The following is a 27,094-nucleotide window of genomic DNA, read 5'->3' on the forward strand; positions in this document are numbered from 1 at the left end:
TATGTGATCATCACTCCCCTTGCCTTTACTCTATCTTTATAATTATCTTTTCCTGCTGGCAGGAACACTGAGGGGAGCCTGTTTTTTTTTCTTTTTTAATCTTAATTGTAAGGTTTTCTTTTTTTTTTTTTGAGGGGGGTGCTTTAACTCTTCTTTTGGAATGTGCTAAATGTATGGCTTATAAGTGCTAAAATTTGTTTTTAGGCCAAGACATTTTGACCCAAGACCTTGAGTAAGACTATTTGTATATTTTAGCTGAGGACTCTTTAATTTCTGAAATTATTAAATACTTGTATTTAATATACAAAATATTTGCATTTAATATGGATTATTATATTAAATATTTATCCTAATATAAATTAAAATTATTTAATGCATATAAATGTATGTATGTTTATTTTGATGTATATGTGGTATATATACATCATATACATCATGGGCTTCCCTTGGGATTCCTTTGTGGCTCAACTGATAAAGAATCTGCCTGCAATGCACGAGACCTGGGTTTGATCCCTGGGTTGGCAAAATTCCCTGGAGAAGGAAACAGCTCTCCACTCCAGTATTCTGGCCTAGAGAATTCCATGGACTGTATAGTCCATGGGGTTGCAAAGAGTTGGACACTTTTGAGCAACTTTCACTTTCATACGTACATAATATCTACTTATCTATTAGAGATGTACAATCTATTTTAATATATGTATATATTTTTTCTGGACATCAGTGATAGCAGATTTAATGTGTATTACATTTAAACACATTTACATTGTGGAATGTATATGCTCTGTGTGTGTATGCATTCACATATAGTTTACACATCACCTATATATGTGTGTGTGTGTGTGTGGCAGATATTCAAGAGAAATTAGACTGCTTTATTCTCAGTGGTCCGAGATTTATTGGACTGAGGGTGTGCAAAGGGAAGTGATTAAACTACATCTTCTTCAATACCTTGCCTAACAAGTACTTATCTGATAAAACTGAAAGTGCAGAGATTGAAACATCATTTCAAAATAATAAATAAGTTAATGTTAGGGATGAAACTTGTGATGCAGTTCATGTCCTTTTCCTAGCTGTTTCTTATCTAGGTCTTGGCAAAAGAAATGACAGTCTCTCCTTAGTCGCCTGAGTGGTCCTTATACTGTTCGTTCACTTACTGGCTAATTCTTGGTTGTATTTTGAAATGGGCACATTGTTATAAGTAGATGGTGCACAGACAGATCACAGATAGGAGAAAAGAAGAATTAACTTTGGATGTTGGAACTATTCTTTTTCTTAATAGAGTAAAAATATTAAGTGTGTTTAAAATGAACAAACAAAAAGTAAAACTGAAACAGTCTCAGATTAATTCTTAAACCTCCTGGACTTTTAGAATATATTCAGTCATCCCTATCCATGGGTTCTGTACCCACAGATTCAACTAACCAAAGATGAAAAATATTCAGGGAAAAAAAATACCAGAAAGTTCCAAAAATCAAAACTTAAATTTGCCATGCAATGGCAACTATTTACATATCATTTACATTCTATTAGGTATTGTAAGTAGTCTAGAGATGATTTAAAGTATATGGGAGGATGTATATAGGTTATATGCAAATACTGTGCCATAAGAGACTTGAACATCTGTGGATTTTGATATGGGGTAAGGGAGGAGTATTCTGGAACCAATCCCCTGCAGCTATTGAAGGAGGACTGTGTGTCTATATATGTATATATATTTATATATATTATATCCTAAAAGACATAACTTTAAAAACCACAGTATAGTCATAGAAATAGGGAAATAAGCCCCTCTGCCTATACTGGGCTTGAAGAGATATTTATAGTCACATGAAAAAAATCCCTCTACTTAATTGTGATATTTGATTCATTTAAAGATATTTTAATCAGGACAAATGAAAGGAGAAGTACTATTTTGTTTTTTTTTTTTAGACTAATCCATGTAATCATCCCTTTGCATGGTGGCAAATGGCTATTTGATTGTGAATCTCTTACTTCGCAACTATCAAAAACTAAGTGAAATTTCCTGCTGAGACAAAAGCAAAGTTTGAAATTAATGTCTTTAGATATTCGAACACAGAGTATTAGACATGGTCATGATGAAAAACATTCAATGAGCTCTGTACCTCTAAACATTTATTGATAAAATTGTATAATGTTCCCTAGGACACTTCTGAGGAGTAAACATAATATGTCCATGCATTTCATAACATGGCCTGGCAGAAAGTAAACCCTCCATAAATCTGAACTGATTCTTCTTGAAGTGGAGATGGTGGTGCTGGTGGTGGTGGTGGTGGTTTGATGCCTAAAACTCCTTTTTATGAGCGGAAGTGAAACTCCCAGAATCATCAGTTTCCTGTGTAAACTTCCTGGCTGAGAAATCTACATCTCTAAAGAAAGCCTACTTTACAATAGGACTATCAGAATAAAAAAGAAAGCCCTAATCTCCTTTAATCTCTTTGATCCTGCTGGTTACAACTCTATTAATTACTTTAATGCACTGACCAGTCATCTACCATGTGTCTTGTTAACTGTTACTCTTGTTATTATACTTCAGTTGTACAACTCCATTAATTCAATGTAAGAATGATAATACTGTTATTCATAATGATAACAACCACATAAATAAGAGCAGCTACTATTTATTTTAGTGCTTACTCTGTGCCAGGCCCTGTTAGCACATTAATTGAGCTACTATTCATTTTTTACAATAACCCTAATGTGGTAGATATTATTATACCATTTTACAGATAATATTGAGTCTCTTAAAGGTTGAAGAACTTCCATAAAGTTACAAGATTGCAAGAAGGTGGGCTGGAATTCTCTCTGAAATCTGACTTGAGAATCAGATTCTTAAACTGCACTTGTGATTGTTTCTAAAAATTAAAGAGAAAAAACAAAACTTAGATCAAAAGGAGTCATGCCTGTTCTTTCAAAGAGGGCCCTGTCAGAGGCTAGATCTCTGCATAGAACTTTGACTCTGACTATATTGCTCATTTCACAACCCCTACTACTCTGATAGTTAACATATGAAAAGCCTTGATCATTGCCTGTTAATTAATTTGAGCCCCATTAAGATTTTTAAACTAAAACATATTGATAACAACAACAGCAAAAGTATAATTTGAGTGGCAAACATATTTTACTGATCTGCTTATTTCATGCACATATCCTCATGTGGAAAGAGATTTATGTATCAGCCAGTATCTTCAACATCATATGTACAAACATTAGATAGATAGAATTCTTGAGGCATGTCTGTGTACCTAAAGATGTAGTGAACATTCTCTTTACTAATGGATTAGAGTTTGACCAACCTAGACAGCATATTAAAAAGCAGAGACATTACTTTGCCAACATAGGTCCATCTAGTAAAGCTATGGTTTTTCCAGTAGTCATGTATGGATGTGAGAGTTGGACTATAAAGAAAACTGAATACCAAAGAATTGATGCTTTTGAACTGTGGTGTTGGAGAAGACTCTTGAGAGTCCCTTGAATTGCAAGGAGATCTAACCAGTCCATCCTAAAGGGAATCAGTCCTGAATATCATTGAAAGGACTGATGCTGAAGCTGGAACTCCAATACTTTGGCCACCTGATGCAAAGAACTAACTCACTGGAAAAGACCCTCATGGTAGGAAAGATTGAAGGCGGGAGGAGAAGGGAACAACAGAGGATGAGATGGTTGGATGGCATCACTGACATGATGAATATGAGTTTGAGTAGGCTCTGGGAGTTGGTGATGGACAGGGAGGTCTGGCGTGCTGCAGTCCATGGGGTTGCAAAGAGTCAGACATGACTGAGCAACTGAACTGACTGACTAGAGTTTGATACAGCTCAGAATAGGGAACAATATCTTGGTATCAAAATCACAACCAGGAAATCCAAACAAAGAGAAGGAGCAATGGGGCATATTTTACCTCTGCCCCAAATTGCAGAGACTGAGGGAAAAAAGCTCAAACATTTATGGATTTGACATTCCTTTCCTTTTTGGGGGTCTGATTTATAAATTAAGAAACTGAGACAGAGAGAGGTTAGGCCGCCTGACTTAAGTAAAAGCTTTATGCTTAAACTGAGTCTATCCAGACTACCAAATTTTCGTCTTTTAGCCCATTTATTTTCCCTGCCTTTTTAAGATTATTATCAAGATCAAATAAAATATTCAGTGACTGTCCACCTCAAATTTCAAGCCTAAACATAAAAACACAAATGTATTGCTCTTATTGTTGCTTGTTTGTGAGTGACATTTTAAAAATTCTAACAAATGTTGGAAGAAAGGAAAAAGATCATCTCATAGCAATGTATAGAAATTATGTGGCAGCTAAAGCAAACTATAAAAAAGCCCAGCAAATAAATAAATATGTCTCTATTTCTTTGGGGTTTATGTTATCATTTCATGAAGCAGGGAAGTGAAATTCAACATTTCGAGTTACTCTTCAGAAAAACTTCAAATAAGTATCCCCCCAAAAATATTGATTCTGTAAGAAGATCCAAATAAGTGTGTAAAAACATCAACAATTTTTAAGATGATAAAGAGTATGGAGATTTGTTGAAAGTTGAAACTATTAAATGATTACAACTTTAAACATGAATAAGAAAAACATATTTGAATAATAATTTGTAGATTGAAAACCATACGATCTCAGAAGGAAGAAAAAAGTAAAAGATTTGGAGTGCTTACTGGCTACTCATTATTATTATAGCTGAACTATATTCAGTGCATTTTAAGAGTTAGTCTAACCTTAGAAAAGTATAGTGCTTATGAAATTTGGGTCAGATGAAGCAGTTGTATAGATCTGAGAGTCATCAGCCTACCTATCCAATATCACTCTTCTGTCTTCTAGAGTTGCCTTTCAAAATATACGAAATGAGAAGGAAAAAAAAAATTGTGCTCAAGATAGTTCTTCTAGAAAAATTATTTCACTACTTGAGAATTTTAACTCAGGTGTTTTTTACTATGAAAGTAGTTTCTACCCCATAAAATTATTTTGAAGGTGATAGGTCAGCTTGCCATTTGTAACTGAACATGTATGTAAGTTTTCACATTTTTCTAGGGAAATTGGCTAAAAATTATAGCTCGGTTATGATATGGGTCCATAATACCACATTCTGTTATTTTTTAACTATAGTTGTAAATATTGTTATTAATAATATGTGAAGTAGGCTTTAAAAAATAAAGAATATTATTCAACTCTCAGCAAATGTTTGTTGAATATCTGCTCCATGCCAACCACTGATTTTGTTGCAGGTTTTTTCCTGCATAGAGCAGACATTCTGGTGGATATTTATTTTCCCATTTTGGGTGGGAGGGCACAGGGCATGGCTAACCCTAAGTATTATGATCTAGGGAATCCTAACGTTTCTTCTCCATCTCCCTGAACCTTCCTGAATCACCAGGGTACCCAATTCACTCATGAGATTTTAAGTCTCTCACTGAAATTCTCACCTAGAATTGCCCTAACCCTACATTTTTTCAACTTTCTGGAAGCTGATGTGTGGGACTCATGAGACAATATATCCCACTTACACACACTTGCTCATGTCAAAAACGTCCAATTCTACTGCTATAATTCTATTTTATGAGATGTGTTAGCATTGATCAGCATTATCATCTGCATCATTTGGGTCAGAAAATACTCATTCCTGATTAATGTCAGAAGAATCTCCACATATTAAAATATAAATCATCAGAAAAAATGAACAAAAAATAGGGTTAGGTAGCTTGAAAATCATGATGAGAGGTGATAAAACTTAGAAAATCTGCCATGGAAAGCATTTTATCCAATTTTAAAAATTCCCTTGTGGCTCAGCTGTTAAAGAATCTACCTGCAGTGTGGAAGACCTGGGTTCGATCCCTGGGTTGGGAAGATCCCTGGAAAAGGGAAAGGCTGCCCACTCAAGTATGCTAGCCTGGAGAATTCCATGGACTGTATAGCCCATGGGGTCATGGAGAGTCAGACATGACTGAGCAACATTCACTTTCACTTTTAAAGATTCTCAGATAAATCAACCTCATATCAACTTTGCCGAGGGTTAATAAATAGTTCTTTCTCTTTTCAAGGAAGTATATTAAGAATTAATCTAATTCCTTTTCATTATAGCTTTAGTTCATTTCTCTTTTGCTGTCAATGTGCTGTGCTTAGTCATTCAGTCACGTCCAACTCTTTGCAACCCCATGGACTATAGCCCACCAGGCTCCTCTGTCCATGGGGATTCTCTAGACAAGAATACTGGAGTGGGTTGCCATGCCCTCCTCTAGAGGATCTTCCCAAGCCAGGGATTGAACCCAGGTCTCCTGCATTGCAGGCAGATTTGTTGTCAATAGATGTTTGTTAAAGCTTTATACATAGATGTTCAAGGAATAAGGGATATGGTATTCTTTATAATAATCCTTCTTCAAGTTAAAGATAAACTGAAACACCAGGAGTAGCATTGAAATATATGGTATATTTAGTTGGCATAATTCATCTAAAATATACCAATTATATGAGTGTGCTTAATTTCTGAACATTTTCTCATAGTAAATTAGAACTCATATCTTTATGTCTACTGGATGATAATAAAGAGATGATGATATTTATTATCATACAGTTTGATGTGGTTGATATTATTGAGATCTTACGATGTGCTTGGCATTGGATTGATCCCCTTTTAGGTAGATTTTATCACATGCATTTTCTTCTTTAATTATTTTAACCATCTTGAAAAGTGTTGGGGCTTCCAAGGTGGTGCTAGTGGTAAAGAACCTGCCTGCCAACGCAGGAGACATAAGAGACACGGGTTTGATCCCTGGGTCGGAAAGAACCCACACCAGTATTCTTGCCTGGAGAATCCTATGTCCAGAGGAGTCTGGTGGGCCTGGAAGGCTATAGTCCATGGGGTCACAAAGAGTCAGACACGACTGAGTGACTAAGCATGCTCGTAAAGTATTATCTCTCTATAAACAAGTCTTGGAGATCATACTCAGGAAGTCTGAAACCAGAACTTGCACTCTTACTCTGAAAAGTGAAGTGCTCACTAACAAATCCTATCAGGAAATTAATCAGCTGCATTATTGGCTCAATTACCGTGGGTTTGGGAGAAATAACAGCTGTCTTGACCTGGTTAACTTTATAGCACTTACCAGACACAGGGCTTATTTATTCTGTTTTACAAGTTTATTTTTATACATGAATAAATGAATTAAGAAACTGACAGTGTTGACTGCTGTGAAATTTCAAGGGTCTTTGTAAAAATAATTAGTTATCTGCACGTAAATAGCTAATTTATCCTTAAGTCAGTATGACTTACATCTTTTGGAAATGTAATTGTCCATGGTATGGATTTTGTAGAGAAAGGATGTGAACCTCTCTTTATCCTTATGTCAAAATAGCTACAAATTTAGTATGGTGATATGATAGCAGCTGCATGATGTTCTGAGCCGTTCCGGTGGATTTGTCCAAAGTGCTGTTTGGAGTCCCAGAAAAGCACTGGGACTATTAACAAACGATGAGAACCACCCCACCACTATGGTGAAGTGCCTTTGGAAATGAGGGTATAAGGCAAACTTTGTTCCATATCAGTATACATTAAGAGTGAAATGGAGTATTAGTTATACAGACTGAATGGATTTAGGGAAAACACTAAGTTCTGGAGTTAACTAACATTATTTAGACAGTTATTAATGCAGTGCAGGGCAAGAGAGAACTTCTGGATCTTAGTCATATTTTATGATTTTTTCTGAGAAAATTTAAGATGTTTTCTATCTCAATTGTGATTTTACAAAGTTAATATATACCATGGATATATAGACCATAGAAGTGATCCTATGTTTTAGGGGACTGGCATTTGAAAGTATTTAATTTCAAATGTTTCAGTGATGGTAAAACTGAAAAACCTCAGTATTTATATATAATAAACAAAGCATAATAGCCAACTAATAAAAGCAAACACTTTAAGTGCAAGTCTACACATGCTTGAAATAATGAAATTTCTATACAGATTTATTCAAGTTATTTGAGTTAGCTACAGAGACTTTGTGTGAGTGTGTACACACATTATTTGAATGAAATTAGGTTAGAATAGTTCAATGAATTGATACCTGGATTTTATTTGGCTGAAAAAAACTATCTTGTACATCAAAAGGCAGTAAACATTGTATGTCTTTTCATGCTCTACTTGGAAGTTACATGAACTGATAACAAGTTTGAAATATTCAAATATGGGCAGTTTCTCACTATTACCCTCTCCCTACAGGTTGTGTATAAAAATAATGATGTAAGGCTGGAATTATCTCGACTTGCCAAGCAAGGTGACCCAAAGATGAAGATCCATGGAGTGGTGGCATTTAAATGTGAGAATGTTGCAACTTTGGACCCAATCACCTTTGAAACCCCAGAATCCTTCATCTCTTTGCCTAAATGGAATGCAAAGAAAACAGGCTCCATATCCTTTGATTTCCGTACAACGGAGCCAAATGGCCTCATCTTATTTAGTCATGGCAAGCCACGACACCAAAAAGATGCCAAGCACCCACAGATGATAAAGGTAGACTTCTTTGCTATTGAGATGCTGGATGGCCACCTCTACCTCCTCCTGGACATGGGATCAGGTACAATCAAGATCAAAGCTCTGCAGAAGAAGGTGAATGATGGAGAATGGTATCATGTGGACTTCCAGAGAGACGGACGGTCAGGTAATTGATCATTTTTTATGCTGTTTATCTGTTAGAACACCATTCGTAAGGAATTAAGATCAACTCATATTAAAGAGTTCTTGCATTTCTCTCTTTAGGGGAAAGGAAATTTTTATTATTTCTGTTTCACATCATATAAGAATCAGAATGAGCTAATTAATCGTCATAGTTGGGCATCAAACCCCAAATGCTCAAATGACTTCAAGAACAGCTTCTTAAATGAACATTAAATGGATAATCAAGTGCCAAATCTTGCAAGAAATTTTATCTTGAGTTTGCAAATGACAAAACTCAAGGTTCTTATGTTCCCAATTATCTCTTATATCATTGGATGTCGGGAGGTGCCTAAAGTGGCAAATATAAAATCTGGGAAAAAAATCAATGATTCATATATATCAAATCCTTAGTTTAATACAATATATATCAAGTCCTTAGTTTAATACAATATAGTTTTTATCCATGATGGGCCTATGGTATCAAAAACACTTTAATCAATACAGGAGGATTTCAAGGATGCTGCAAAACTCTGCTGCCTTCCAAATAGCTTCCATTTCTGATAAAAGAGGTTTCAAATTCCACCAACAAGAATTTATTTCCTTTTGCTGCACTTATTATTATTATTATTATTGTTTTTTTCTGAAGTCCTAGTGAGGTGGGGGGAAGGAGGGCATGTGGTAGGGAGGCCTGAAGAAATACCGTTTATTTACTCTGAAATGTGGAACTAGATTAGGGGGCTTAGGGGGTTGAGCAGTGTTAGATTTGTGTGGGCAAGGACCATACAGGCAAAGGAAATAGCATTTGGAAACCCAGAGGCGATGAGGGGGTGGGGAGAGAAACAATTTGTTTCAGGTCTGCAACTGTATATTATGTCTTTCACTTTCTTCACCCTTTGCTTTCATGCTGATTGGACCTCATTTACAAATCAAGTTATCTTCTAATTGAAGATGGTTGAATTTTAGACTTAGCCACTCTCCTCTCCCTCCCCCAAATCTCTTATTTGGTTTTATACTATACCATCCTCTCTGGATTCTCCACTAGATACCAGTATAAGCTTGGCCTCAGCATTGTTTTATTGGCCTGGATTTCTTTCTTTGCAAAGCATCTTAGGAAGGATTCACTGGATTCCAGTACCAGGGACAGGGACTTAACAGTGATGGAGACTAGGATTCTTCTACATGTTTGCAAAGTGTTCTTAAGGACATGATCTGGTCAGCCACATTTGGAAACCACAGATCAGATGACACCTAGAGTGCTTCTTTCAGATCCAAGAATCTGTGATTGCCATCCCAGGTTAGAAGGGCCTTGCTGAAGTGCTGGGGTGAGCTCCCCTTCTCACTCCCTCCTTTCACAAACCCCCATGTCATTGTCTGTTTCTGGCTTCTCTGCAGCAGAGCAGTTTTTTTACAGCCATTTTAGAATTATTCATGCCTTCCTTTTCTGTTTATCTGTCTAAAAGGTCATATTTACCTTTTTGGAAATATCTTTTTTGTCCACTAAAATAAAGAGATGAAATGTATGAAAATTGGGAGGGAGGCAGGGGTGAGGGTGAAGTGTTGAAGGATGGCCAGAACCCGTTGCTCTGATCCCCAAGAATTTTACAGACAGTTTCTGATGCATTCTTCTCTGCAAACTTGGTCTCTATATTCTTTCATTCCTCTAAAGAAATTCAAAAGAAAAAGAAGCTACTGTTCTGTGTAGTCTGTGCTGTGTTGTCATATTCTCCAGCATCTTAGATGATTGAGAGTAAACAGTGAAAAAAGTTTTTTTTGGTCTGTTGTACATACTGTGCATTACAAATTGGATTCCTCTTTGTTTTTCCGATTTAAGCTGAGAAGAGTTCATTGATATGAATACAGAAATATAGCAATAGGTGGCCACCTGTTGGTTTCCCCCAGCCTATTTCTATCAGAGTTAACAATTAATTTGCTTCTGAAGAACCTTCAGAAAGAAGACTTAAAAGAGGATGGGAACATGACTAATCTTGTGTTTGACATACCAACTTATGGATGCTATCACTTGACTTAAAATATATCTAGAACTAATTTTGAAAGTAACTTTCAAGAATATGTATAGTTTTAGTCAGATATTATAAACAATTTAAAACATAACTGATCAGATTAGTAGGTATCTTTTGAAAGTTCAAAGGGGCAAAAAAAAAAAAAAATACTATACTTCAGATCAGTTGTATTTCTTTCACCTAAAATTTTTTCTAGGTATTTTCTAACTGTGTGGAAAAGTATGTAGTTAATGTCAAATTTTTTTAAATGCAAAATCATATGAAATGGAAAATAAAACCGTTCATTATTCATTTGATAATAGTGATTTATACCTGGATATTTCTTTCCAGTCTTAAGTGGTGATGCAATCTAATTAGTTTCCCAAGTTCCCTGGATGACCTATTACAATAAGAATCCGATTAATACTTTAATCCTCAAGCCAAGGAAAATCTACTTTTTTTTCTATCTAAGCTCTTTAATTCATCCAGGTTACCAAAATTTTATTAACTGCTCTGTTTATACCATTATTGGAAAAGGTCAGAGCAGAAAATATCAACTTTAATTTACAAAGTTCAATGCTGAGTGAGAAAAAGAAAGATGCATTAAGAGAATATTATTTGCAGTAAGAAAGAAGATAAACAAATGGTGAATTTCTGTTATAATTCAGTGGAAATATTTAGTATGCTTGATGTTGGTGTTTCGATGCTAAAGTACTTTAATTTGATAGTGATTTCAGGTTAGTGAAATGAAACAAACAATATAAAAGCCAATGTTCATTCACTAGACCAAATTTTGCCCTTACTAAATTGAAGGAAAAAAAAAAGAAAAAGAAAGAGCTCATATTATGTTGGCCTAGCTCAAGGGAGTTTAATGTAGTTTTAATAACTGCAGCTGTTAATATTTTATATATATAGTATTTTAATTAAGTTCTATATTTGCACATTGCATTGGTTTAGTATAAAGCAGCTTTTAAAAGATTGAATGACTAGCTGTACTAGCTTTTATTTTACTTAAAGGATATTTCTGAGTTATACCTGGTGAAATACTAAAATTTATGGCTCAGTTAAAACTAGGAAGGGGCTTCCCTGCTGGCTCAAGACGGTAAACAATCTGCCTGCAATGCAAAAAAGACCTGGATTTGCTCCCTGGGCTTTGATCCCCTGGAGGAGGGAATGGTGACCCACTCCAGTATTCTTACCTGGAGAATTCCATGGACAGAGAAGCCTGGTGGGCTACAGTCCATGAGGTCACAAAGAGTCAGACACGGCTGAGCAACACTTTCACTTTTGAAACTAAGAAACATAGTATTTCAAGAAATAATTTGTTTTGCCCACATTTCACATCAGCTATATTCAGAGGCTATATGAAAATTACTCTTAATATAATATGGGAAATGATACTGCTATGAGAGGGCAACGTTGGCTGATTTCTGACAGATGGACAATGAAGGTCATAGCTATTGATTTATCTGGGAACCTCTTTGGCTGAATATTTTAAAAGCACTTAATGAGCCATATTATCTCTGTTATTAAAATAGAGGAATCCTGGGCCTAGGAATTATTCTTTCTCCTATGACCATACTAAAATTAGTAGGGCCAGCAGTCATGGTCATTAAATTGATGCTAATAATTCTTGGCTATCTTGTTCAGAGACTGAGTTAAAACTATATTGGTAGATAGATTGAATTTTTTATATTCCCCATTTTATAAAGGAAATCCATGTATAACAAGGACTGTCTTATTTATGTTTATAGCCACAGGTCCTGGTGCTTCTATATGCAGGAATAGGTGCTCCGTACATATTTGGTATAAGAAAGAGATAAAGAATAAAAACATGTAAATGTCTCAGTGCCAACCCACCCCAGTATTCTAAAAATAGTAACATCATTACACTTAAAGAGTAATAGCACTCTTTTAGTTGTAAATGCAACTTTTTAAAGGAATTATGTTACTTCCTAAAAAGTATAGTATACCCCAGTATAACATGGTAACAGGTCTTCTTTTATGAATATAATGCCATCCTCCAAGCCAGGATGTCTGGAAAAAAATGCAGTGGGGGAGTTAAACAATTGTTAGATGATTGTGATAAGCCTCGTATAAAAATGACAACCTTTTATGAGAACAGAACTGCTATTCCTGCTTATTCATGAGCTCCCTGTATCATGTAGTGAACATGTAGGTAGAAGGAGAGGGCTAGAATATGCAGCCACAGTAATCACACTACTGACGAGGAAGACAGTCACTCAGGATGTCCATTTTTCTGGTTATTTGTCCTTCGTTCACTAAGAGGTGGGTGCATGAGCCCTTTGTGTAGTAAGAATTTCTGTATCACCTTCATCTGAATACTGTTCCAGAATTTTTCAGCACAATTAACTGTATTAGGTTATATGTCCCTTCTTCCACTCCATAACTTGGGGAAAGAAAAACTTTTCCACTTCCAAACTTTGACAACACTGTTTTGCCGCAGCTGTTCTCTCTGTAGTTCTCTGGCTGCCTGCTTAGCCTGTGACTGGTCACATTGGGGGTTGAGGGGACTAAGCCACAAGTAGCATTTTCAGATCCTGCACCAAATGGCAAAGGAAGAACCATACAAAATGCCAGCCTGACTTTGGGTCAGAGTGTATGATTTGAATGTCACAAAAAGTGGATATGCTCAATATATAACATAATTACTTAACAGAGCGAGTCCTAAGTTGCTGAGTTAATAAATATGATTGATGGGACTCATTACTCCGCAAACTTTAAAGGATGAACAACTCAGTATTTTCTTACCAACCCTTCTTACCTTTTCTAGGGTTTCCCTTTCCCTTGCTTTTGCTCCCAAACTCAGTACTAGATCGCCTCCCAGGTATTTAACTAAAGGATGAATTGTGCTAAAATTAAGAGGAAGTTAATGACTGTTTTCTTGGGGCAGAGACATCATTTAAATTTGCATTAAGCTCTTTGAGTCAAGAGTATCCTCTCAAGTATTTTTATAGTAAACTGCCAGTCATTTTTTTCTTATTTTTGCAAACCATCATTGCACTTTGAAATCAAAGAGAAAACTCATTATTCTCGTCAAAGTCTGCTTGTGTACAGCAGAGTATAGCAGATTGTATCAGCAGTGATTCATGGATAAGCCTACACTTAACAGTTAAGAAGCCATTGAGAGTTGAATTGAAGTCACAGAATTCCAGTTTAAGAACTAGAAATTACAGAGGGAAAAGCACAAGGCTCTCTCCAGAGCACATAATTAGAGGTTTATAGTAATCACTGTTTGATGTGAGCAGCACTTTCTAACTATCTATTACCAGCACTGATTTCTGTGTATACCATTCATGAACCACCCCTCTTACACATTTCTACTTGAACAACCATTAGAGGATTTCTCTGTTTAGGTCTTGATTTGAATTTGCCCTCTGACTATAAACATTCCTCCCATGCCTCTACCTAGTAGCCTGTTGCATGCATTTGAAATAACATTAAGTGCATGTATAATGCTTTATTTTGTACCCATGTCCATTAAACACCACTACCCATCCATGGGAAGACTAAAATACCTTATCAATAATTTATCAATTATTTGACAATCCTAATAACTAGATGGAGTCAATGTTGCATATGAAAATATTTTGAATGGGGAGAGAGGGAAAGGCAACAGCTGAGTTTCTTCTTCTAAAACACATTCAGAATAAATAAATGAATATAAGGATCAATTTAATAAAATGTAAAATACAGACATGTCATGAATTAAGCAGGTACATATACAAACACACAGCAGTTTTCAGTTTCAAAACATTTTCATTTTTGCATATCTTCCTCTATTTTTTGTTAACAGATACATATATTTTATACAGTTGCAATTAAAGTACAAACTTACCTTTTCAGGCTATTTGTTTAATATAATATCATGAATTCTTTTTTAACTAAAAAATATCTAAAGTAACAACACTTATTCTGTGGGAATTATGAAAACATCTAAGAATCAGAGTTTGCAGAGACACCTTCACCAAGCTTCCGGGGCTGTAGGACTCAAATGTATCAATGTTTATAGCTGTAGTGTATGTCTGTAGGAAAGAAAGTCATGGAAACAATCATAGGCAGCACCCATCTAAGCACTGCCCAAGGAACTTGACTACTCCACCCCACTATAGAGACAGAGGCAGGTCCTGTTACCTGAGATAAGGGAAGGTGTCAGACCACCCTAGGCTAACGTTATTAAAACTCCCATCATAAATGAATAAATACACACTTGGATTATAAATTGGCATTTCTAAGGAAACATTTCGTATCATGCGATAGCTAATTTCTCAAGAGAATTAGTAACTTGGCATTCTTATTTTATACATTGGTCTTGGGAGTTGGTTGACAGATATGTGTGCATAAAGATATAATATGAAGACTTTCATTATAATTTAGTTTAAAACTGAATTTAAAAAAAAAATTAAAGTTAAAATGTTCATCAATAGAGGACAAACTCAGAGAGGTGGAATCTCTCTTTCTAAATCTACTAAATCTTTCTAGCCTACCCTTTCAAGGGGCAGACGCTGGACCTTGGCGTCAGGTACATCCTCAAGATGTGAATGTATGGCAAAAACCACCACAATATTGTCAAGTAATTAGCCTCCAAGTAAAATAAAAAAAAAAGAAGAATGTAGGGGAGCACACACAAAAAAGAAATAAGTATTTAACTGACCACACACAGCCATAGTGGCTGTCACTGTGGAGTGCTGAGCAGAAATCTGTAGAAATTCTAGAAAATAATGTTTTAATTGCTGTGATATATGTCACTTGATTGATATTTACAACTTCCCAGCACTGTGTATGATCATTTTAAAAATTCATATGTATAAATATACTGTTGTGAGTAAGTGTGTTTGTATATGTGCCTGTGCTTAATTCATGACATATCTGTATATGTCATATAAATATGTACATGTAATATATGTACATATATATATGTACTGTTAGTGAAAAAGTTTAGTCAGCTCAATAAGTACATAAGTGAAAAGTTTTTCTTTTCTACACACTTCCATAATGAATTCACTGCCCACTTCCATTGGTAAAAGAATTCGGTGTTGAAAAATTCCAGATATTTTCCTATGCACCAACATATCTATAAATATAATTATACATATAAAATAAATGTAGAGTTTTTTTACATAAAGGTCACTTCTTTACCAATTACTGGGTGACTTAAAAAATATTAACTTTTTTTAGGCCATCCTTTGTAGTGATATCATATATCTCTAGTTTAAAGATACCAATATTTACTTATTTCTCTATTATAATATTCCTCTATTGATGGAGGAATATCAAACTTTTAAATGTTGCTTCAAGATATTTTTTTCCATAAATCTTTTAATTTCTGAAATTCCCAGCTCACAGAGGACAATTAACGTTTTTAAAAATCTAGTTTTAAACTAATTTATAATGAAAGTCTTTATATTATATCTTTATGCATATTGGTCAGAATTTCTGTAGGATAGATTATGGGAGCTGGAGTTGCTGTGTTAACTACATTTTTAAAGATAATCAAAGGTTATTTTACTAACAAACTGTTTCAGTCTACACTCTTTAAAAAACTACTTATTTTTGGCTCTGCTGGGTCTTAGTTGCTGGCTTTGTCTAGTTGCAGAGAGCAGGAACTACTCTCTATTTGTAGGGTGTGGGCCTCTCATTGGAATGGCTTCTCTTTTTGCATAGATTGGGCTTTAAAGCTTGAGGGCTTCAGTAGCTGTGGGGCATGGGCTCAGTAGTTGCAGCAGAGTGAGTGTCAGGACTTCAGTCATTGTGGAACACAGGCTTAGTTGCTCTGCGACATGTGGAATCTTCCCAGATCAGGGATCAAACCTGTGTCCCCTGCGTTGGCAGGCAAACACTTAACTACTTGACCACCAGAGAAGTCCCAGTCTACACACATCTGCAGCGTGTGAGCTGCCCTTTTCTCCTTTCTCTTGACTTTTACTAAGAAATATCTAACTTTTAAGTGTTGCTTCAAGATTTATTTTTTCATTTATCTGTTTAATTTCTGAAATTCCCAACTCACAGTAATCCAAGTAAACAAGAAACACATAGTAATAACCAGAACACAGAATATTAAGATTGTATTTTTGTTTTGTTTTCAAGCAAAATTAATTTTAGTTCTTATTATAAACCTAATACATGAAGTTGTTTTTTAAAAAGATATAGAAAACTGAAAAGAAAGCAAGAAGATAGAAAAGAGGAACCAAGAAAACTATCCATATATGATTGTACTACTTCAAAACTCCCATTGTTAATATTTTGGTATTTTTACTATCTATTTATGGGAATTATGTATTTTTCATTTTGCGTCACACACTGAAATCAGTGCTTCATTCTGTTTTTATTACTTGCATTGTGCCTTTTTACTGAGTTTGGTTTTGTTAATAGGATACTAAATTCGACAAGTAAGTGTATAAGTTTGTGGAATCTGATTTTCTTCAGGAATGAGGGGTGAAACAGAATTGTTGTCGTTTAGTCAACAAGTCCTGTCCAACCCTTTTGTGAACTACACTGAAGCTTAATAAATCTGTTATTTAACCAACTATTTGCTAGTTAGTTGCAAAGCTAGAACTTGAAAATTGGTTCCTTCGACCAGGTAAAATCATTTCCCATTAGAACACACTTTCTATTCCCTTATTTGTCAATCACTTAAACTTTTGCAGTGATTTAAAACTTGCAGCCAAATTAACATTGTAAATCTCACCTTTGCTTCCTGTTTCTTTTCACCCTCTAAGCTAATTGGGAAATAGAATAGCCAAGAAGAACTGGATGAGAAAAAGAGTAGAAACTAACAATTTGTAAATACCAGACCAAAACATGAAGCTAATTTCCATTTTTATAGCTAAGTTTTCCCCTACGTATATTTTTACATTAAAATAAATTTATATTATTTATGTTTATGGATATTTTAAAATATTACCTAATCTATTTAGTTTATTACTTTTGTTTTACCTCTTGCACATACCATGAAAACAACTAGATTTAAATGTTAATATAAGTTAACGTGGGTGCCTCCCACATGGCTCAGTGATAAAGAATCTTTCTGCCAATGCAGAAGATGTGGGTTTGATCCTTGAGTCAGGAAGATCCCCCTGGAGAAGGAAATGGCAACTCAATCCAGTATTCTTGCCTGGGAAATTCCATGGACAGAGGAGCCTTATGGGCTACAGTCCATGGGGTCTCAAAGAGTCAGACACAACTGAGTGACTGAGCACACACCCAAGTTAATGTGATTTCTATATTAAGATGTTAAAAGTCTTATGTACACAGATACCGTTGTTTTCAGCTGAAATTTCATTTCTTTAAAAGTAAAGTAGCACAGCAGGGTACTTTGGATTCTTTTTTTTTTTTTTTTTCATTTTTTTGACTATTGAGGTTTTTTTTTTTTTTATTTTTTAATTTTTCAGTGGGTTTTGTCATACATTGATATGAATCAGCCATAGAGTTACATGTATTCCCCATCCCGGTCCCCCATCCCACCTCCCTCTCCACCCGATTCCTCTGGGTCTTCCCAGCCCACCAGGCCCGAGCACTTGACTCATGCATCCCACCTGGGCTGGTGGTCTGTTTCACCACAGATAATATACATGCTGTTCTTTCGAAACATCCCACCCTCACCTTCTCCCACAGAGTTCGAGAGTCTGTTCTGTACTTCTGCGTCTCTTCTCCTGCCCTGTATATAGTGGATTCTTAAATATTGAAGCATGAAACACCAATCCAAGTAAGTCCCCAAATATGTCTGCCATATTTGTATGGCAGATATGTATGCCATATCTGCCATATAAAACAGTGTTTTATAACACTGTTATAAAATAAATTAAAGTTAAAATAAATTAAAGTTAAAAAATAAAATGCTTTATTTGCCAGAAGCTTCACATGTAATTATAATGGAAGAAGGTAAAATGTGTGAAATAATCAACTGTTTCAAAGAGGACATGCCAGTGTTTGTCATTCCTGGAAAAATGATAGAGGGATAATCCAATAGCACACTCAGATTTGTTTTAAGTATTTATTTACATATGATCATACCTCAACCTTTGGAAATGCTTAATTTCTATTGATATATACAACTGCAGCAACCACTCATGGCCTTTAATTATCAATGAATAAGATTTAAATATTCATTTTATATTTTCTTGGTAATCATTGCCTTTGTAATTCAATTATAGTGAAATAGGCACCTGAGAACATTAGTACTGAAATTTCAGTGTTCTCCTATGTAAGTGTTAAGTTGACTTGATTGAATTTGGAAATTCCATCATGAGTTTTTTTGCTTAGGTAAAAATGTCCCTTGATTCATGTCAATAATAAAATCATTAAGGAACTAGGGATTCAAATCCTTCACCTGAAACAGGTGTGTTTCAGGACAATTGCATGTGGGAAGCCTAAAATATCAATCTCTATTTTGAGTTTGACTAACCAATAAAATATAGGTATTGTTTAAAATAAATTTTTACTCTTTGAATCTTCAAAACATAAAAATAACAATTTCTGTTCCCTCTCAAATCCTACCCTTTTCCTTTTTTTGCCATCCCTTTTACAGAGATTTTCTAACATGTAAGTGAATTGACAAAGCATGTAAAGCATCTAGGTGATTTGGGGTCACAGTCATTTCATTCTGCTTGTTTGTAAACTATTTCAGTGAATAATATCTAATACATGCATTGTTCATGGAGACTCTATACCTTGAAACTGGGGCTAAATGAAAGTGTTGATTTTCTTGGATTATATTTGACTTGAAGTTAGGATCATATTCTTTTGCTTCTTCTCCACCTTTCATTATTCTTCTTCCCATGAGAAGTCTCAGACTGTCTCTCAAAGGGATAATAAGGAGAAAAGCAATCTTACCCTTTATGATAGTAACTTCTCGATGTTTTTTGAACATAGGATACAACCTGTCAGTTAGTTCTGAAATGAGTTTGGTGGGTCATGCCTAGCCCTTGTATTAATATACTTATAAGAAAGCATCATCAGAGTGTCTCAGAAGTAGAGATATTTTCCTGTTAAACAGATATTTCAATGTGTGAATTTGTGTGTGTGTGTGTTTGTGTGCACTGGGCTGCATGAAAACTATGGTTTCACTTTTAGTGATCAGAAAAGTCTACTCTAATCTCAAAGTTATAGTGGATGGATATCTTACTCTGGCCACAGCAAGAATATCCATAGAGACATAATCTTTGCTCGCTCAATCGTGTTTGACTCTTTGTGGCCCTTTGGACTAGAGCCTGCCAGGGTCCTCTGTTCATGAGATTTCCCAGGCAAGAATACTGGAGTGGGTTGCCATTTCCTCCAGCAGGGGATCTTCCTGCCCCAAGGACTGAACCCACGCCTCTTGTATCACCTGCATTACAGGCAGACTCTTCAGCAGCTGAGCCATACTGGGATAGGTCATAGAGAAATGTCTGAACTTCAATACTTTGTTCAGAGCAGGCAGTAATGCACCATACTTAGAAGCCCTAGCCACTCCATTCTGTCAGACAAACTCTTCATGGATGGTTATCTGAAATATTTGGCAGCAGATTTGCCCCGAGAGTGCAGACATACTGAAGATGGAAACCCCAGAGTGTACTGAACTCTGAAAACTCTGCAGAGGAGACAGAGTGAAGTGTTATGCAAGCCACTGGATTTCCTCATCTCAGGAATCTTCCAAACACCCCCATCCTTAGTGTCGGAATCATAACGCCACGAATGAGGACAGGGCGGTTTTTCCCAGTCCTGAGCTAAATCAAACTTATTCCATGAATAAAAAGGCATATGGGGGAAATTGGATACTTTAAAAATATATCCCCCGTCTTGTAAAACTTGCTCTGTGTCTCCTAACAGTTGTGTCTCAATAATATGCATTCATTTCCATGAAGTCTTCTTGAACTAATTAAAAATAGGGGCTGGCACCTCTCTCTCTTTTATCTTAAAAACCTAAGTCATTATTTTCCTTGCATATAAAACTTTGCTTTCAACGCATTTTTTTTTTTTAATGTCCACTTTTCCTTTTATCATTAATACTTAACTCTCATCATTTTCTAACTTACTTTAGCTGCTGCCATGGTTAGGGATCATGTCTTAATTTACTTATTAGGGCATTTTGGACAGTTAAAAATGCATGTGGTGAAATTCTGTTTAGAACAGTGTTACCATTCTCTTCTCTCAGAATTATGTATTTTATTTCCCCTAAAGGATTTTTAAAATATTTTTCTAAGTAGGATTTTCTGCTCCGTGTATTCCTAAATGAATTTTCTTCTAGACACCTGCACAAACGTGAACAGTAAAAATGAGTACTTGGCCATTTTCCTCTTTCGCTGCCTCCAAAATCCCTATTAGACTCCTCCCTTTGGAAGGCCAAAATAGCAATGCCCCTGAGTGTTTCTCCCCTAGGAGCCTTTTCCATTTCTTTCTGTGGAAGTCTAGAGAGACAAATGCGCTCTTAGTGACTTGGCCCGCCACAGTCTCTGTCAGCAGCCTCCACTGCCCTTCTCCCTCACAAAGACAGACCCCATCACCCTGCTGACATCGGGGCGCGCGCCTCTGCTGGGGTTGGAGGGTCCCCCGGCACAGTGCGGGCCCGGGAGCCGTGTGTGCACAGGCGCCGTTCCACATTCGCCGCCCGCCGTCCTTCCATTTGGAGTGGGCCTAGCTAAACTAAAACACGTCTTCCTACTCTGCTTCTGCTTCCCAGTGGTGAAGAAGCTGCCTGCCAGCGCAGGAGACATAAGGGACGCAGGTTCGGTCCCTGGCCAGGAAGATCCCCTGGAGGAGGGCATGGCAGCCCACCCCAGTGTTCATGCCGGGGCGTCCCATGGACGGAGGAGCCTGGCGGGCTTCAGTCCACGGGGCCGCAAGGAGCCAGCTGGGGCTGAGGCGACTTGGCATGTGCACGCTTACCCCACACATTCCCTTCTCCTTCTCTGTCCCCACGTTTTGTGCCCCATCTTCTGTCTTCAGGCCTCTCCTGTGTGTCTACATCCTAAGTCCCTGAGGCTTCTAATCCACTTTCTCTTGTTAGACTCTTTCTAGTCTCCTTTATGGTCTAGACCTAAGAAAGAAAGCTGGAATAAGCTGGAAATGGGTCAGTGTGGTGTCCATTTCGGGTATCATACCTGCGTTTTTACAAAGATCTTTCTGGAAATAGAATATTAGTGGATAATTGAGTAATCCGGTGGTACACTGCGGAAGTTTTAATCTGAAAAATGCCTTCTATCTTTCGTATTTCTTCTTTTACTGGATTCCATAAATATATATATTTTTTCTGTAATCGTCAAGTAATCCCTTGTAAATGTCTACCTTTTAATCCCATGTTTAAGATGGGTTTCTATATATTTATAAACTAATAGAGTACTTTTCTCCTCACACTGTAGTGAGGAAGAAAAAAAAATGACTTAATTTAAATAAGTGACTAGTTTGGTTTAAAGAAAAAGTAAACACCTAACTTGACTTGGTTCTTGTGATGAATCATATTACACACATTTATGTAGTGCTTACTACAGACCAGATATTTTACTTGTATTGTTTTATTTAACACTCATATGAGGTAGGTCATATTAGTATGCCCATATTATGGATGAGTAACTGAGGCCACAAGGGCTAATCAAGATTCATACAGCTAAGTGTGATGAAGTCAGGTTTTGCTAAAATCTGTCAATGTATTGTATTCTGTAAAAAAACCAGTAAAGTCTATTACAGATGGGGACACAACACAAGCTTTCATTGATTTGCAGATGCATGCCAGCTTTGAAAATGAACACTAACCAGAGTCTGGCTTTTATTACAGAGAGTGATATAGAATGCCAATTTTTCCTTCTTTCTTTCTCTCCCTCTCGCTCACCTTCTCCCCACAAGCACCCCTTATCCACCCTCCCTCCCCTCTCTTCCTTGCTTGCCATCTTGGCTGAACTGTTAGAGAGTGATAGGTATGCCATTTTCTCTTCCCTTGTTCTCTCCCTCTTTCCCTCCCTGCCTTTTTCTGCCTTCTTTCCTTCCTTCCTTTCCTTCTTTTTTCCCCCTAAATTCTTGGAGGTTGACAGCACTCCTTCTTGCCTGTTCACTTTGGTTTTCATTCCCAAAGTGAAATAACAACCATTTTAAGGACAGTCTGCCTTATTCTTCAAGTTCCTTGGTTCCTCAGGTTTCTATTCATTTCCCTGGGAAGTACAGCAGGAATAGGAAGAAAAATAAGAAATGTCTGCCCTCAAGGGGTTCACCCTCGGCAGATGGTGGAAAGGAAGGGTGGTGTTCAGAAGAGGTTGCCTTCTGTAAAGACCCATGTGCCCTCATGTCTTTGCACCAGGTACCATTTCTGTCAACACGCTGCGCACGCCCTACACGGCTCCTGGCGAGAGTGAGATTCTGGACCTGGATGATGAGTTGTACCTGGGGGGTTTGCCAGAAAATAAGGCTGGCCTTGTCTTCCCCACCGAAGTGTGGACTGCCCTGCTCAACTACGGCTACGTGGGCTGCATACGAGATCTGTTCATTGATGGCCAGAGCAAAGATATCCGGCAAATGGCTGAAGTTCAGAGCACCGCTGGCGTGAAGCCCTCCTGCTCAAGAGAAACAGCAAAACCGTGCCTTAGCAACCCCTGCAAGAACAGCGGCATGTGCAGGGATGGATGGAACAGATTTGTCTGCGATTGTTCTGGAACAGGCTATCTTGGCAGGTCCTGCGAGAGAGGTACGATTCCAAAATCCGAGCAGCCAGCTCCCCTGAGATGAAAAACGTAGTCAGTGTGGACCTCACACCTTAAATGACCATTGAAATGTAACATGTGCTCTGGGGAAGTAAATTCTGCAAACAGAGTGGCCACACAGATGCTTTACTGACAAGTCTGTATTGATTTTCAAAGGGCTTGATTCTGGGAATGCACAGCCCTTTAAGTATATCTCAGGAATACATAGTAAGGTCCTTTGCATCCTCGAGGGTATGGGCCTAAGATGTATCATAGACAATCACTGCCTCTTTTGCCCAGTTTTTAATTTCCAGACACTAGAAAGTAAAAAAATAAATAAAATGAATGAATCCAGCATACTTTTGGCATCTAGTGCTAATATGTAGGTCAAAAATAGCATTCGAAACAAAATCTAAGCTGTAAGTTGCAACTTCCCTGACACTGAACCTGTTCATTTTACTGTAGCCGACCTTCTCAAGGTTGAAATTTGAAGAGTAAGGTGATTTTAAACCATTTAAGTTACACCAGTATTTTCAGAAATGCACCCTAATTTCAGAGACACTTACCTTGGTCTAAGACCCAACTGATTACAGAAGGTTTCTTTACCAGTTTGATATTAAGGCTTATTGTGTCTGGAAGCTCTGAGTGGGTGCCTCTGTTTCCTTCTCTAGCAGAAGGCAAAGCTACATTTTTTTTTTCTTTCTTCTCCCATTAGAAGGAAAATAAGGCATAAATGAAAGTAAAGTGTGATAGCTGCCACTGCTCATCTAGAGACCAGTCAAAAGGAAGAAATAGCAGAACAAATAGATCTAAGTATGTTTTTTCATCGACCCAAGAGTTTAAAATAAATGCTTTAGTCACTATACTCATTGCCACTCATTTTCAACAATGGAGCAAAAATCAATATGAAAAAATATTGACGAGTTATCCCATTGTCCTCTCATGTTCCAAATAACATTGCTCTCTTAGACATTAGCCTAAAGGAACCTGCCATCTATTTTTCAAGCCATACACATCTAGTCGTTTTGCCTTTGCACTCCTGAAATAGTTTGATTTAGTTAAGCTGACACTTTCTAGAGAAAAAGTGGTTTTTTGGGGGCAAAATCTAAAATTGAAATGTGGCTTTGATTCTTTATGTTAATGAGAGGGTTCATCAGTTTATCAGTTCTATTGATAACATTAATCACTGTAACAATCAATAATCATAACCTAATAATCTAATGATGATCTTAAATTACCCACCAAAATACTATCACTGTTCTGGATTTTACAATGAGATAGGTCTCTAGATTGATACATATTTTAATCACATAGATTCATTCATTCTGCTAGTACTTAATTGTAATTCCTGTGAGTAGTCATTAGAGGTTAATTGTTTGTGCATAGTTTCATGTGTAAGGTGTATATTTTCTGTACATTTCCCCTTCTAATTTATTTGTTTGCATAGTGTAGTTTTTAGAAATTGCCCAAAGGAGCCAACAACAACAAAGTGACAAAGATTGCAAGATAAATCATAGTTAAGTTATGGGAGATTAGGAGACCTATGTAATTTAAGATTCTGTTTTCATTTTAATCACTCAGAGAGCTGTCACTTATTCTGATGCCTCCTGCTTAAGTGAAGCTAGAAAAGGGTATAACTGAGCTATCACACAAATTACAAAAGCCTTCAGTTAAATATGCATGGTGTACCACCCTGTGGCAGTATTCCACTACTGCATATGGCAGAAATAAGAAGAGAAATTCTAGAGCTCTCTAAACCAGAATGAGGGAAAGGAGCTATTTATATGTTGCTAATTAGAAGGAGGGGTGGCAAGCATATGCAGATTTGCAAATGAGAATTTAATAGCAAGTTTCATCACTGGGTTTCAACATGCATTTTTAACTGACAAGTGGCTGAAAATTTCTTCAGATTTCTTTGTCTCCAGGTTGGTTGTGCATTGAGGAGAGAAAACAGTCATTTTTGTGTGTTTTCTGTTTCTGGACTAACCAGTGTATTGTGAGAAGTCTTTGCTTTTCAGAATTAATTTTCTTGCTCACATTATGGCATCTCCCAGGAACAAGAGTGAAGTGGGATGCTTGTCATGTTCACTGCCACAAAATTTGGCTGCTCTCCAGTTCCCGGCTCTGCCCTAGTTCAGTCAGCACAAGATCAGGTCCAGCCTTCAGGGTTTCCAATTCCAAAGATAGTGCTTTGACTGTGGTTCTTCACATATACTCTGATCACATGAGGCTGTTGATCACGGAAGAGTTGACTGACAGCTCTTGAAATTTTTTTAAAAAAGGCATTTTCAAAGTTTCTGTTTTACAACTATTAAGCAATAAATGTTAATTTATAAAGAAGCATGTTCAAGTCCTTGGACAGTGCTCATGGGGAATGCTGTTTCAATCACATTATAGGAAATCTTCATTCTTCACTACGTAAGCAAAAGAGTTTATAAGAAAGATCAGAGTATTTGCTGACTTAGGCAAATAAGAAAATAGTATTTTGCTTGAATGTGTATTGATCCCATAAAGAAGACTAGCATAGAAATCATGTCCAGTTGAATATAGATTGAATTCAGCACCTTCTCTCCTGCTTTACATTTTATGAAACTGAAAATTTGTGGAGACTGGTCATACAGAAAATATTTTTGGTTGTCTGTACATGGTATCATCAGAGGTCTACTTTATAGTTGTTTGTTAAAGCTCTACCAGATGGAGGGACAGATGTCAGAGCAATATAATTTGGCTTCCTGTCTGATTTTCATCGTTGATCACAATATGTGACTGCCTTTTGGTAAAACTGAGCACAGGTGTACACTTTAGACCACAAGAAGGAATAACACAGAAAAGCAAATTTATCAAACTTAAGGACAAGGGGGAAGGAGACAGAGGAGACAAAGTTGAAACTTTTTCTCCCTTGTTGGCAAGTGCTATATTGAAATTAGCTTCTTAAAGAACTCTTTTGTGTTCTAAGTGGTAAATTAAGTTTACTAATGTTTAAAGAATGCAGCCAAATAGCATAACCTTCAAATGTCAGAATGTTGTTTACCATTTATTTGGCAGCTCTCAACTACAACCTTGTACATTTTCCATTTCTTGTCTAATTAAACGTTAACTCTAATTATGAGGAATCATTTAGGCATTCATTTGTCATTTATCAACAGGTTATTTTCACATTGAGAATTGTTTAAAATGGTACTCAGAGGCACTTGAGTTTTATTACTCTACTGTTATTTCATTCCTGCAGCTTTTCAGAGAATATTAAAGGCCAATGATGCTGACTTTCTTTTTACTTTGAATTGGATTTCATACAATATTTATGATCCCTTGTCAGTCATCTGTATTTCTAAAAGAATGTCCCCTCTACTTAATTTTTAATCAAATTAAACTATCTTTCATATAAGAATGAGATAATTTTAAAAAATGATAGTTGAATAATAGAGACTAGATTTAGAGATTAAATAAGAGATAACTAAAAATATTTTAGTCCTTGTATCTACATAACACCTAAGTAACTGAACGATTGATAATGGCTTTTAAATTTTTATTCACATATATGTTGCTTTATAGATAGGGACAGTGATTGGCTGTAAATTAGGAAGGGGTATGATAGAGATCAAGTGTCTTTAAGATTATACTAGAAGCAGTTTTTTTTTTTTTTTCTAATGTTTTTCGCAACTTCACAGTTGTGCTTTATTTTTTGAGCAAATCCTACTAGATTTTCTTTAGGGAAACCTTATTGGAAAAATATGATGCATTAATAGATATGTGATATGATGTA

At 36.4% G+C, this 27,094-nt stretch overlaps 1 protein-coding gene across 18 annotated transcripts in view; it reads left to right on the top strand.

The window, feature by feature from the left end:
* Window positions 1-27,094, top strand: part of NRXN1 (neurexin 1) — a 1,155,776-nt gene that overhangs the window by 496,325 nt on the left and 632,357 nt on the right. For all 18 annotated transcript variants that reach the window (XM_065927354.1, XM_065927345.1, XM_065927343.1 and 15 more), the window contains 2 exons: window positions 8,232-8,670; window positions 22,953-23,336. In XM_065927354.1, the coding sequence (XP_065783426.1) occupies window positions 8,232-8,670; window positions 22,953-23,336 (823 nt within the window). The remainder of the gene's footprint in view (window positions 1-8,231; window positions 8,671-22,952; window positions 23,337-27,094) is intronic.

This window comes from Muntiacus reevesi, chromosome 3 (genome assembly GCF_963930625.1).
Source record: "Muntiacus reevesi chromosome 3, mMunRee1.1, whole genome shotgun sequence".
NCBI lineage: Eukaryota > Metazoa > Chordata > Mammalia > Artiodactyla > Cervidae > Muntiacus > Muntiacus reevesi.